This window comes from Eretmochelys imbricata, chromosome 24 (assembly GCF_965152235.1).
Source record: "Eretmochelys imbricata isolate rEreImb1 chromosome 24, rEreImb1.hap1, whole genome shotgun sequence".
NCBI lineage: Eukaryota > Metazoa > Chordata > Testudines > Cheloniidae > Eretmochelys > Eretmochelys imbricata.
Window position 1 is genome coordinate 4679488 of NC_135595.1, and position 14072 is coordinate 4693559.

General features: G+C 54.3%; 1 protein-coding gene across 1 annotated transcript; it reads right to left on the minus strand.

The window, feature by feature from the left end:
* Window positions 1-2149: 2149 nt before the first annotated feature.
* HAPLN2 (hyaluronan and proteoglycan link protein 2) lies at window positions 2150-11586 on the minus strand. Its single transcript, XM_077841302.1, has 7 exons — window positions 11379-11586; window positions 7734-7778; window positions 6402-6515; window positions 4917-5270; window positions 3601-3717; window positions 2786-2971; window positions 2150-2433 (listed from the first exon to the last, which is right to left on the minus strand). The coding sequence occupies exons 1-7, from the start codon at window positions 11584-11586 to the stop codon at window positions 2150-2152; spliced, it is 1308 nt and encodes a 435-aa protein (XP_077697428.1).
* Between the last annotated feature and the right edge of the window lie 2486 nt (window positions 11587-14072).

Here is a 14072-nt window from a genome sequence, read left to right on the forward strand (position 1 = left end):
CTGATCCCACTTGGCACCACCTGCTGCTACGGTCCGACACATACGAAAAGATTCGGAGGCTGGGTCTACACTGCAAACTTAAATCGGTGTAACCGTGTCACTCCGGGGTGTGAAAAATCCATGCCCCCGAGCGGCGTAGTTATATTGATCTAACCCACAGCGCAGACAGTGCAATGAAGCTCTCCCGTAAATGGAGCTACCGCCTCTTGGGGAGGTGGATTAACAACGCCAACAGGAGCAGGTCTTGAGTAGAGTCTTCACTGAAGTGCTACAGGGGCAGCTCTGTATGTGAAGACAAGCCCTTGGGGGAGTTGGTGGCTGGGACTGGCTGGCTAACGGGCGTGGTGGTAAGGGCTATGCTGGAACCTTTCAGCTATAGGCAGCTGGCAAAGGATCAAACCATCCCTGACCGAACTCTGGGCAAGTCTTAGTCCGGGCAAGCTCTCGCGCTGCAGGGTAATTTCTCCTAAAAACGTAACGAGACCTCAGATTGAGCACATAAGCTGGATATCTGCCACCCACAACATGGGTAAGTCTGGCCTCTCGCTAGTGGCTAGTCCACATACAAAGTTAGTGAGTCAACCTGTGGAACTCCTCGCCAGAGGATGTTGTGAAGGCCAAGACCATAACAGGGTTCAAAAAACAACTAGATATGTTCATGGAGGATAGGTCCATCAAGGGCTATTAGCCAGGATGGGCAGGGATGGCGTCCCTAGCCTCTGTTTGCCAGAAGCTGGGAATGAGCGAAAGGGGATGGATCACTTGATGAGTCCCTGTTCTGTTCATTCCCTCTGAGGCACCTGGCACTTGCCACTGTCGGAAGACAGGATGCTGGGCTAGATGGACCCTTGGTCTGACCCACTATGGCCGTTCTTATGTTTTTATGCTTCAGCTAAGGGGGCATAGTGCTTCAGTTGACACATTAGCAGCTCATGCCTTCTAGCTCTGAAAGTCCTTGGTTCGAGAGTCGGATTGTGTCACCCTATGGCTAATACGCAGGCAAAAAACAACAACCCCAAGGTGCTGTTTTTGGGTGGGTTTACCATCATTTTATTAATTTACATGAATAAACTCAATTAGTCAAACTCTTTACTTTCCAGCCTTTCACATATAGACACTGAACGGCTTCTTCATGGGGGGAGCCTGGCGGGTGTTGGGATTAAAAAACAGACCTTCACAAGCACAGTGTAGTGAGCTGGCTGGGGGCTTGTGTGCACTGCCGCCCTCTGTTGGAATGGAATCAGAGTGGCTCAACTGTGCATCGTAGCCCCTATACTGCTGCTAATTAAGGAGATGCTTCTTTAGCTCAAGTGGAAAGGGACCTGTGCTTTGCAGAGCAGGGGGATCTGAGTTGTGACCTTGCTATCGTTGTGAATTTCCACAAGCATGAGTAAGTATACGGAGAGTCAGGAAGTTTTTTTATCTCCAGGGGCACCCATCCCCTGTTGAAAATAGGTGAGTAATGGATACAAAATGCCATTTCTTCGTTAGCTTTAAACTAAACCAAAAAAATCTACAGCTACTGGTTATTCCTCAGAGGGGTCCAGCGACCTCATGGGAGCAGGACACTGGATTTTTACCGTGTCCCATGGATTCTGTCTTCTCCTGACAACCCCCTGCTCCAGATGGCAGCTAACAAACATCAGGAGCCAAAACCTAGGAGAGCAAAAGCCCCGAGAAGACCAAAGATGTTCTGAGGTTGGAGGCTTTGCTATTTCCATTGTCGCTTGCTATCTGTGTCGAAAGGGTGGAATTCACCCCTGGGTAGAGGGTCCAAATCGGCCCAGGGGTTGAATTTTGTGTCAGATTCACCGCTCCAGAGAACAGATTCCTCTGTTCACAGAACAGGGCAAGCAGCCTATCGGCCTCTCCCTGCCAGCACTCCTGGAGGAACCATGTCTAGACATGAGACAGGATTCTGGTCTCCATGGCCGGTCCAGTCCTTGGTCTCTCTGCTAAGGCTGACGATGAGAGGATGGGCCAAGCGAGCGTTATGTGCTGCTGGAAACCAGCCTGAGACCCACTGGGAAAGAGAAATACGCATGGGAGATGGATCTCATGACCCTTGAAAGGCACAGGCAGCTGGAAACCAGTGAAGAGCAGAGCTGCCGTCCCCTACCCGGCGTCCCATCATCACCCCGCGCCATCCCTATTTCACCGAGAAGCAGTAGGTCCCGTACGTCCTCTGCTCCTTGTTGGGAAAGCCGAAGCTCCGGACGCCGGGGTCCGGAAGGCCCCCGCAGCGGGTGCGAGGGGTGGTGATGGGGTAGCGGACGCTGCCGTCCGCCAGCCAGCCCCCGTCACAACGGTCCATCTGGGAGAACTTCCAGGCGGAGTAGAGCTGCCCGACCTTGGCAATGGTGGCCCCTTGGTTGCGGCAAGCCTGCCCCGCCTCTTTGAAGCTCAGGCGGCCCCGGAGGAAATTGACCTGGCCTGGGGAGAGAGAGAGGGAAGGGAGGGTGTCAGGGCGAAGGTCACGTGGGACGCTGGGTGGTGTGGGGACCTGCCATGGAGATGCCAAGGGTCCCTCTAGCCTGGCTAGAAAACAGCAGGTCCCACCTAGCTCATGGGCAATGCCTGCTTCAGGAAGGTGGCGTGGAGCAGGGGACATTTGCCATTGCCCTGGGAGGAATGACCCAGACGGGGAAGAGGGGCTATCACACCAGACGGAGTAGTGAGCTGACCCAGAACAGGAGGGGGTACCAGACGAGCTGACCCTTTGGTCTGATCTTTTCTCCCTATGCTCTGCGGTTGCATGGAGCCACCACGTTCCCTCTGGACGTACCCCTCACAGCGGAGGTGAAGCAGAATGCGTCAAACCGGTCCTTCTGCTTGTCCTTGGCCCCGTAGGTCCGAACTCCCGGGAGGAGAAGCCGCCCTCCACAAGGCTCTCGGGGGTTAATAATGGGGTAGTGGACGGTCCCGTCAAGAATCCAGCCTGCGTTACACCAGTCCAGCCCTTCGGTCCATGCTGTGGGTTAGTGAGAGAAAGAGGGACGGGCAAGCTCAGTGCATTGCGGGCAGAGCACGGGGACCACGGGGCACTGATGAACGTCAGAACCAAGCTACAGGATACCTTAATAATGACCCTGATTCTCCACTGGCCTGCGTCTCGTGCAGAGCAAAGGGGGGGTCTATCCCCAGCTCTGGGAGAGAGAGTGGTCCAGTGCTTTGAGGAACCGGTTCTAATCCCAGCTCTGGGATGGTGGGGTGTGGCATAGCAGTTCGAAGAGAGGGGGTTGGGGGCCAGGACTCCTGGGTCCTATTCCCAGATCTGATGATCCTACTGTCCAATGCTTCTCTAAACCAAAGCTGGCTGTTGTAACGATTCTGTAACATCCGATGAAGTGGGTTTTAGCCCACAAAAGCTTATGCCCAAATACATTTGTTAGTCTCTAAGGTGCCACAAGGACTCCCGGCTACCACTCTGAAACCTGATTACCCTTTTGTCTCTGATATTTACATGGCAATGATCTGCAGACCTGTTAAAGCATCCTAAATAAATAAAGAAATTAACTATTTCCCCCCCAAGCATATCTAGAGCAAAGTCTGTGAATTAGCCACCAGAGGAGGTGGGTGAAACAGACAGAGGCTGGTTACCTTTGTAGAGCTGCTGATAAGTGGCCAGCCTGGAGTCCTGCTCCTCACAGGCCTGCTTAGCCTCAAAGTAGTTGAATCTGTAGCGCCCCTGGCTGGTCTGGTAGGGGAAGACGACACCTGGGTGATCGTAAGAGAAAGGGAGTGAGCTGGTATTCTGGGATCAGAGGATCGATTGGGAATCTCAGGGCAGGGTGCCGGCCTCTGCACCTGCTTGACAATATTTTGACGGAACCCTTTTCTGTCGGAAAATGCAGGTTTGTCAAAATCCAAATGATTTGCAGGAACTCGTCGACTTTGACGACATTTGCCGTGGGAACAAGTTGACGCAATTCACTTCACCTTTCTCGTTTCGATACAGTCGGAAGCATTTCGCTTCACGGCCACTTTTTTTTCTTTATGTTATAATAATACAAAAATAGTCAATATTATTGAGACATACTATTGGATACTGTGTAGTCTATTAGCCTGTGTCAATGTCCCTGAAATGTTCTGAAGTTTCTGAATCAAAATCCTTCAGAATTTCTGTTCCATGGTGAATTTCAAAATTTCGACTTCTCTTTCCGGATCCGGAACGAAAACAAAGTTTGAAATGTCAGGATTTCCCATGGGACAGAAATTCCGTTTCCCAACCAGATCTGCTGGCACCCCGGGGAACCCCCATGGTATTATTCCATTACAGCAGCGCATCGAAGGCTCACATGAGATCAGAGACACAGAGCAAGAGGCAGTTCTTGCCCCGGAGAGCTCACAGTCTGAATAGGCAGACAGAGGGTGGGAAGGGAAACCGAGGCACAGCGACGGGGCAGAGGCTTGCTCAAGGTCACCCAGCAGAGATTTGGGGAGGAGTGGCCGCAGGGACCCCCTGCAATGTGTAGGGATGGCTGGAAGGACCCAACTCACCCCTATGCTCAGAAGGAGCTAGAGGCAGAGGGGAAGTGAGCTAAGGCTTTTAAAACCACTTTCCTCACGGGCTCCCACCAGGGGATGCAGGTTCTCCTACCTCCCCCCAGGACCCACTTCCACGGGATGCAGCTTCCCCTGCCTCCTCTCGGGGAACCCCGCCAAAGGACGCAGCTCCCCCTGCTACCCCCCCCAGGGGCCCCCCCGCCAGGGGACACGGCTCCCCTACTTCTCCCCTGGCCCCCCGCCAGAGGACATGGCTCCCCCCCCCTTTTCCTCCAGCCCCCCACCAGGGGACGTGGCTGCCCCCAACCCCCGGGGCTCCCATCGGCAGAGGGTCTCTCCCCTGAAGAGGATGGGGCCATTGCTGGACGGAGGGGGACCGTTCCCAGGCCGCCGTGGGAGCCGGGACTTACCGTCCAGCATCAGCGTCAGCGACAGGCTCTCGTCTTCCAGCCCGTTGACCAGCTGGCAGCGGTAGCGCCCCTCGTCCTCCAGCGCCACCCCGGCGATGGTGAGGGAGGCGTCGTTGCGGTGGCCACGCCTCAGCCGGGCCCGCCCGCCCAGCTGCCCGTAGGTCTTGTGCTGGGCCCCGCTGGTGACCAGGATGACGCTCTCCAGCAGCTCGGCCGGCTCCACCTTGCTCCATTTCACCTGGTAGTGGGGGGGCCGTGCCCGCAGGACGCAGGGCAGGGTGACCGTGGCACCGCGCTGGGTGTGCACCACCTCATGGAGGGGCTCCAGCAAGTACCGCAGGCGCGGGGTGGGGGCTGTGAGGAGACACCGGCAGGGGGAGGTGCGTCGAACCCCCGGCCTCGCTTGGCCTGCAGCCTCCCGAGATGCTGGAGGGTCGCGGCTCTCCTCCGAGACCTGCTCTGTTTGCCTGCTGATGCCCTTCAGTCCCAAACGGCAACCCTGCACCCTGCTATTCCAGCCCCGAGCTCCCCCCCCGCAGCACCCCCGATGCCCCTCAGTCCCGACCCGCAGCCCCACCCTGCTATTCCAGCCCCGAGCTCCCCCCCCCGCAGCACCCCCGATGCCCCTCAGTCCCGACCCGCAGCCCCACCCTGCTATTCCAGCCCCGAGCTCCCACCAGCACCCCAGTGCCCTCAGTCCCGACCCACAGCCCCACCCTGCTATTCCAGCCCCAAGCTCCCCCCAGCACCCCAGTGCCCCTCAGTCCCGACCCGCAGCCCCACCCTGCTATTCCAGCCCCGAGCTCCCCCCCCCGCAGCACCCCCGATGCCCCTCAGTTCCGACCCGCAGCCCCACCCTGCTATTCCAGCCCCGAGCTCCCCCCCCGCAGCACCCCCGATGCCCCTCAGTCCCGACCCGCAGCCCCACCCTGCTATTCCAGCCCCAAGCTCCCTCCAGCACCCCAGTGCCCCTCAGTCCCGACCTGCAGCCCCACCCTGCTATTCCAGCCCCAAGCTCCCCCCAGCACCCCTCAGTCCCGCCCCACAGTCCCACCCTGCTATTCCAGCCCTGAGCTCCCCCCAGCACCCCCAATGCCCCTCAGTCCCGACCCGCAACCCCACCTTACTCCCCCAGTCCAGGGTTCCCCTTCCACATGCACGGCTGCAGCACTGGGGTCCTGATTTGCCTCCTACAGTCCAGGTTCCCTTCCCCTGCCCCCCTGCTGAGGCCACTCAACCCCAGCCTGCTGCCCCCATTTCTATTCCAGCCCCAGGTGCCCGACTCACAGCCGTGCCAGTGCACCTCAAACCGGCCTCCTGCTATTCCCGGCCTCCCCCGGACTGTGACCTCAACTTTAAACTGCAGCACTTTGTGACGCAGATGGGTTGGGACTAGGGTAAGAGCCAAACTGCCCCATGCTGGAAAGGGGAACAGGGGAAAGGAGCTGGCAGATTTGTTGGGAGGGAGAGAACATGGTTACCCACCTGGACCCCCAGTTGCCTTCTGGTAAATACTTAAAGCAGCTGGCAGAGAAGAGAAGCAGACTGAAGCCAGCAGCATCAGCTGGTGCATACTTAGCTGTGGGGCCAGGAACGTGCCTGAAAAAGGATTGAGGTTTTGTTCTAGCCGGGCTCACCAGGTGGCACCGTTCCACATAGTTATTTTGCTCCTGTGGAGTTTTTGAAGAAATTCTTCATGGTTAGAGTTTTGCGATTAAGTTTCGTTTAGGGGGAGCTGTTGCAAGCAGCAGGAGCGTTTGCTCACAGGGAGCGCGTGGCAGAGCAGGGAATTGTATCCAGATCTCTGGCTAGCTCCCTAACCACTGGACAATCCTCCTTCTCTCCCCATTCATATAATCACAGCAATGTCGGGCTGAAAGGGACCTCGAAAGGTCATCAAGTGCAGCCCCTGGCACTGAGGCAGGACCAAGTAAACCTAGACCATCCCTGACAGGGGTTTATCCAACCCTGTTCTGAAAAACCTCTAGCGATGGGGATTTCACAACCTCCCTTGGAAGCCTGTTCCAGAACTTAACTCCCCGAGAACGTTTTTGCTAATATCTAACCTAAACCTCCCTTACTGCAGATCAAGTCCCTTGCTTCCTAGCCTAACAAGGAGAACAATCGATCCCCATCCCCTGTAGAACAGCCCTTCACATATTTGAAGACTGTTCTCAGGTCCTCCCTTCAGTCTTCTTTTCCCAAGACTAAACATGTCCAGATTTTTTCACCTTTCCTCACAGGTCAGGGTTTCTAAACCTTTTGTCATTTTTGTTGCTCTCCTCTGGGCTTTCTCCAGCTTATCTACATCTTTCTTAAAGCCTGGGGCCGAGAACTGGACACAGGACTCCAACTGAGGCCTCACCAGTCTGCACAGAGTGGGACAATTATCTTCTGCTCCTCATGTACGACGCTCCTGTTAATACACCCCAGAAGGATAATAGCCTTTTTTTGCAACTGTGTCCCATTGTTGACTCACATGCAATGTGTGATCCACCCTAACCCTCAGATCCCTTTCAGCAGTACAGCTGGACTCACCAGTTATTCCCCATTTCGTGGTCGTGCGTTTGAATTTTCCTGCCTAAGCGAAGTACTTTGCACATGTCTTTACTGAACTTCAGTGCTGCAGGAGAGCAAGGGGATATCGCACGTGTCGTGCAGGATCGAATAGAACAGACCATAGTTTGATTCTTTGTGTTATTGGCTGGTACAGCACCTAGCACTGTGGGGCCCTGGCTCCTAATTGGGCCCCACAAGGGGTTATCACAGTAATAATAATGGTTAACTACGGGATTTGGGTTTCTCTCTAATACTCACTCGGTCGAGCTCCCAGAGGGTCTCCGGCCACTTCTGACACCGGGGCTGTGGAGAGAAATGGGATTCAATACAGCTGGCCCATTGGTTCCCCACTCACCTCCCCCATTGGCCTCGCCTATGGAGAGCAAGAGGCTGTCAGGGCAAGCTGACCCAGCCTGGGTGAAAGAGGAACCAACTCACACACCCACCCCAGGCTCAAACCAAACCCAGAATGGGCTTCACCATGGTCCCGTATGCCTGAGGTTCGCCCACTGCCGATCAACACCAGGTGGCCAGACCAGCCGTGCCAGGCATTCATGGTCTGCGTCCACTGCCTCCCGGATCCCCAGCTTGTTCCAGTGCCAGGCAGAGCTCAGCAGGTTGTTGGATGCTTCCCTGCACTGTCCCAGACACCTCAGCAGGACTAGTCGAGGAGATTGGCCGAAAAATTTCCCCCAAACTTTTTTTGTGCCAGAAAATCAGACTTGGGTCAACCAAACCATTTCACAGATCAGTGTTGAATTCGCTGAATTTGTTTTGGTCGTAAGAATTTTTTTTGTTACAAATCCGCCTGATTTGATTCTTTCCGTTCAAAACACTTTTGTTTGGCCACTTAATTATGTAAAAAAATGGTTTAAAAGGCTCGCGGAGTAACTGTTTTGTTTGATCCGAATCAATTCTCACCAGCTCCAGGGTTTCGACACGGCCAGAGAACTGAAAAAATATCAGTTCTTCACACAGCTCTCGTTCCAACATATGGTTCATGCAGCATCCCAAGAGATTTCTGAGCCTCACCTCAAATTCTGCCTCTGCTTCCATGTCCCTCTTTGCCTCCAATTAACCCCAGTAATACGGCTATGAATGCTTCCACTAACAAACAAGTTCTTTGCACATCTCTCGCATCTTCCCATGCAAAGATGTCAAAGCACTTTACAAACATAAATACATTAAGCCTCATGGCCATCAGGAAGTTTAGACTTGAAATTAGACGAAGGTTTCGAACCATTGGAGGGGTGAAGTTCTGGAACAGCCTCCCAAGGGGAGCAGTGGGGGCAAAAGACATATCTGTCTTCAAGACTAAGCTTGGTAAGGGATGGCATGATGGGCTAGCCTAATTTTGGCAATTAATTGATCTTCAACTATTAGCGGTAGATATGCCCAATGGCCTGTGATGGGACACTAGTTAGGGTGGGATCTGAGTTACTACAGAGAATTCTTTCCTGGGTGTCTGGCTGGTGAGTCTTGCCCACATGCGCAGGGTTTAGTCGATCGCCATATTTGGGGTCGGGAAGGAATTTTCCTCCAGGGCAGATTGGCAGAGGCCCTGGGGGTTTTTTGCCTTCCTCTGCAGCGTGCAGCACGGGTCACTTGCTGGAGGATTCTCTGCATCTCGAAGTCTTTAAACCACGATTTGAGGACTTCAATAGCTCAGACATAGGTCAGAGGTTTGTTACAGGAGTGGGTGGGTGAGATTCGGTGGCCTGCGCTATGCAGGAGGTCAGACTAGACGATCATAATGGTCCCTTCTGACCTTAAAGTCTATGATTCTATGATTTTCAAAGAGGCCAAGGGTGGGCCAATGCCACTGACTGCCAATGGGATTTAGGCACCTCATTTTCTTAGGGTCATTTGAAAGCCTCCCCTGGTCCCATACTGTGGGTATTAGCAGCCCCTATTTTAGAGACAGCAAAACTACAGCACAGAGAGGTTAAGTGATGGCCTAATTTAACACAGCAAGCACAGGCCAGAGCTGGGGACAGAACCCAGAAGTCCTGGAGGTGAAATCAATGGGTATTTTGCTACTGACTTCAGTGAAGCCATGATTTCACCCCGGGCTCGTAGCGCTATGTCTTATTTATCATCATTATCATCTGGACAACAGTTGTATGTAGGCGAACCGGTCATGGACCGGAGTCCCACGCTGCAAGGAGCTGTCCAGCCTCCTTCCCCACCCTCCACTCTTTGGCCCTCTCCTCTGACCTGTGGCCCCAATTCTCCATCACCCTGCCCCTTGCGCAGTCATGGAATCCATGCAAAAGGCATGCAAAGTGGGTGCAAATCGCCAGTGGATCAGTGCACATGTAATTTGCACCCCGTAGGGAATGGGTGGGAATGACAGCAGAAGGTGCAAGGCAATGGAGGATAAAAACTCTGTTTCTATAAAGCGTCCCCCTACCCTGCCATACCTCCAGCTCGACACTTACTGTACGAGGTTCCCTAAGCCCATTGTCCTCTACAAGATGCACTCAGTCTGTTACCCTTTGGTAGGAACGACTCTAGACAAACACAAATTGCATCGTTCTGTGGCTTTCACATGGGTTGATTAACATTTCTGGAATCCAAGGGGCTGGCGGTTGGCGGCTCTGTCTCTTTTGGTTCTGTGTTTGGTTCTGAGTTTGGGCTCCTAGGCGCTACCCCAATACGCTAACACATCATGAGAGACAGGCCCTGCCCTGAAGAGTTTACAGTCTACACAGACAAGAGGTGGGATGGGGGGAAAGAGCGAAGGGAAGTGACTGGCCCAAGGATCACTCAGCAGGCTAGTGTCCTACCCACTAGGCAATGCTGCCCTACCTATTGAATCTTCTGAACCTCCTCTCACGTCACTGAGGAACCACCCCCACTGTCAGATCCCTTTGGGGATCGTGGGTAAGAGACGATGAAGGGAGGCAAAGGAGTATTACGGGGAGTGCGGGTGGTGTGTGGCTGGGAGGGTGAAGCTAATTCAACTCGACCCCTGCCCTCTACAGCAAACCAGGAGGGGGTCTGGCTGACTTCCCACTAGCCCACAATAACCAGCATTGTGAGGCTGAAGAGCTGGGTCTGGATGTTTTGACTCAGCTGCCTCTGACTAGTTCCTGCAATGACTAGAGGCTCCAAGCGAGACTGGGGTCCCATTGCGCTAGGTGCTGTATGGACACAGTCCCTTAGAATCAAAACAGACGGGGAATGGGAGGGGAAACTGAGGCACACAGCCTTGCCCTAGGTCACACAGCAGGTTAGCTTCAGATATGAGACTACCCACATCTCCCCACTCCCATGCCAGTGCCAGATCCACTAGACTGGGGTCGTGAAACTTACTGACCCTCCGAGCCGCACATGAGAATCTTTAGACGTTCGAGAGCCAGGGCGCACCTCCCAGGGCTTGGGGCTTCAGCCCTGTGGGAGGTGCCTGCCGGGGCTCAGGGCTTCAGCCACACTCCTGCTGAAGCCCCAAGCCCCAGCAGATGCCCTGAGACCCTCCTCCTCACTGGGCATAATCCCCTACCCCACCATGCTGCTGCAAGGCAGAGGTCCTGAGCTTCCCACCCACCAAGTCTGGTAGGTGGAGGGTCGGGGGAGCCCGGGGGACACCACGAGCCGTGCTTTAATGGTAAAAGAATCCCTACCAGTAGAGCCATGTGTGGACACACAAATTTGTATCCGCACCCGAACCACACCCACGCTAATGAACTTGTATCTGACCCGTCCTCCATCTTTTATATGCATCTGCCCCAGTCCCCTCTCACATTGTTAGAGCCCTGCACGGACACACAAATTTGGATCTGCAGCCGATCCCCAAAGATGGTAAACAATGCACCCGCGTCCGGGGATGCAGACATCCATGGATATAAAGCGGCTATCTGCGGAGTTGCAGGGCTCTACGTACCAGCTCCGGTCCCGTACCTTGTACGTTCACAGGGAAATCCTCTGCCAGCCCACCGTACCCCTCCAAACCGAGCCGTGAAAAAGACAAAGCAATCCTTTGAGAGCTCTCCTCCACCACCTGCTGCTGCACGCCCGCCCGGGCCAGACTGCTGGCATAGGGGTGACTCAGCACCCTGTTACGCATCTGGCATGACGCACGCTCGCAAAAACCCGGTCCCGTCTCCATCACAAACGTCCCATTGTTGGACGGGAGAGGAACGGAAAGACCAAACTTGCCGTTGGGTTCATTGGAAGAGGCGGCTCCTGGCTCCTTCCATGGCTAGTGGACACATCTGCTATCATCGGGCATCGGGGACAGTGAGAGGCCTGCCTGCTCTGGGAGAGGAAATCAAATAACCAGAGAACAAGTTCTGCTTTGGAAGATCTAGGCTTTGTGCTCTTTGGACAGCATCAAAATTGTCTGGGTGGTGGCTGTATCTCCTTTTCCCTCTCTCTCTCCCTCTCAATCCCTCCCTCCGGCCCAGGACCAGTAAACAGTTGGTGTGTCTGTATTTTCCCCTTTCACGACCAAGGAGGATGTACAATTTCCCATTGTGAGCATCTTTCCCTTTATTGTTCTGCTCAGCAGAACAGAGCAGCCCCAGTGAACAAGCCCATCTTTATATGCAGCCGCAGAGTTGGGGGAATTCAGAGTAGCTGTCAACACCATTCAGACCCACATCTCCTCCGAACCAGATCCAAAGCTGGTGGAAAGACACCCATTCGCTTCCAGTGGCTTTGGATCAGGTCCTTCAAATACGATCTAAACTCACTTTGCGCCAGGGAAAGTAGATTTTCCCACAGTGCATTAGGCCACAGTCCCTTCCAGCAGCCAAAATCTGATGGCTCCGATTAAAAGAGGAACCTTCCCTATTGCACCGGGTTGACAGTGTTGTCACATTGGTTGTTGGAATCCCCTTCCTGATCTCTGTACTGATCAGCTGATCCCTTGAAGCATGAGAGCTGATCATCTCTGAAATGCTACTGTAGGTCTGTAAATTAACTGGTCTTCTCCTCCCCTGTGCCCCCGGCCCCTCCAAACACAGACTGGCAGAGTTTGCTTGAAACAGTCCCCACAATATGTTAGCAAGGGTTGCTCCAGATGGGAAAAGGTTAATGAGTTCCGATGACTCTCTGGTGCTAGGGGCTGGTTAACCCGACCGGGTATAAAAGAGGTGGGCGTGGGTCTTGGCGATAAGAGGATCTAGGGTGTGGGCTGAGCAGTCTTGAGGAAGGAACCCAAACAGCAGGCAAGCTTGGGAGGTCACAAGCCTATCTAGGTTCCTATACAGCACCCATTACAGCGGCAACAGAGTGCTCTACCTGGATCTACTGCTAGTGGTCCCAGCTGGTATAAACTGGTACAGCTCCCACTGACGTCAATGGAGCTACACTGGTTTACACCAGCTGGCGAATTGGCCCATTGACCTCAAGGCATCTCAAGCACGGCACTGCTAGAAACACAGCATGATGCTACATGGCAGCATCCGCACTGGGTAGGATGCTGGAGACTTGATCTAAAGCCAGAAGCACCAGAGACTCAAGGAAAGGGCGCTAGGGGCTGTACAGACACAGAACAAAGAGACGTTCCCTGTCCCCGAGAGCGTCCAATCTTTCCAAGCAAACGATCGCTCCTGCTGTTTGGCTCACTGTTTGGGGCGGGGCAGGAGCTGCATTCTGTTTCGGGTTTGGCTGTTTCCCTCCCCGACCCCGCCAGTGTGCAACTTTTGATTGGGCAGCTTAGTCCCACCGGGAGATGTCCAAAAAAAAATTAAGTCTTTTGACAATCACAAGGTCAAAAGTTCTATCTGACGGGGGCAGGGGGCAAAAAGCCGGATTAAAAAAAAAAGTTGGAAAAAATATTTTAAAAAAATAATAACCAAGGGCTGAATCCAGCAGCACGAAACCAGCCTTCCATAACTCCGCAACGTTTGCGCAATTGACATTACTAAAGTGCTGGTCAGCGCTCAGGGCCTTTCCTCATTCCACCTACCCCCCCACGCCAGACGAGCGATTTGGGTGGCTCCCTTTTTGGGGACGGCCCAGTTAAGACGCCTTGAGAGGGGCCTGATTTTCGGAGAGCGCGAAGGACCCGTCCTCTGGAAACCAGGCCTCTTTCGTGTGTCTCAGCTGGGCCTTGGAAATCACTCGTGATGTTTGGAAGAACAAGCCAGGGTGTTCTGAAGGCAGAAATCCCTCATTAGCCCAAAAGAGAGACACTCGGGAACGGGCAGGGCTGGGTGAGGGCAATCCAGGGTCCTAGGCATACTAGGACACCGGTCCCCACCCCGGCACAGCCCCGAGTCGTGCTGCCACCTGGTCAGGTTTCCCCCGGATTGCCCGTTTTTCGAGGCAGCCGTCCTGGGAAATGTGTCAGGGTGGTGCGGTACAGGCTGCCACTGCCAGCTGTCTGGTTTTGCAGGTTCAGGAGCGTCCCGGCTGCCCTGGGTTTTTGTACCTCGGAGATGCCAATGCATGCAGCTCCCGGTTCCGCTCCGAAACGGAAGCAATGCTCCCCCTCTCCCCTCTGGAGAGACGGGGGTGGTAGCTGGGGATCCCCTCCCCCACAAGCTGCGTTCATACCCCTCCACACACACAGGCCTATAATCCCAAGGTCTCAAACCAGCCCTGACAGGGACGCGTAGCTCCGCTTCGGTAACATACCTGCCTCAT

What these genes read in the sequence shown, in the direction of transcription:
- HAPLN2 (XM_077841302.1), bottom strand. Translation starts at nt 11,586, where the DNA reads ATGGAGACGGGACCGGGTTTTTGCGAGCGTGCGTCATGCCAGATGCGT. An exon ending in GCTGACGCTGATGCTGGACG is followed by an intron (nt 3,718 to 4,916) that starts GTAAGTCCCGGC and finishes ACGATCACCCAG; the next exon opens with GTGTCGTCTTCCCCTACCAG. An exon ending in TTATCAGCAGCTCTACAAAG is followed by an intron (nt 2,972 to 3,600) that starts GTAACCAGCCTC and finishes ACTAACCCACAG; the next exon opens with CATGGACCGAAGGGCTGGAC.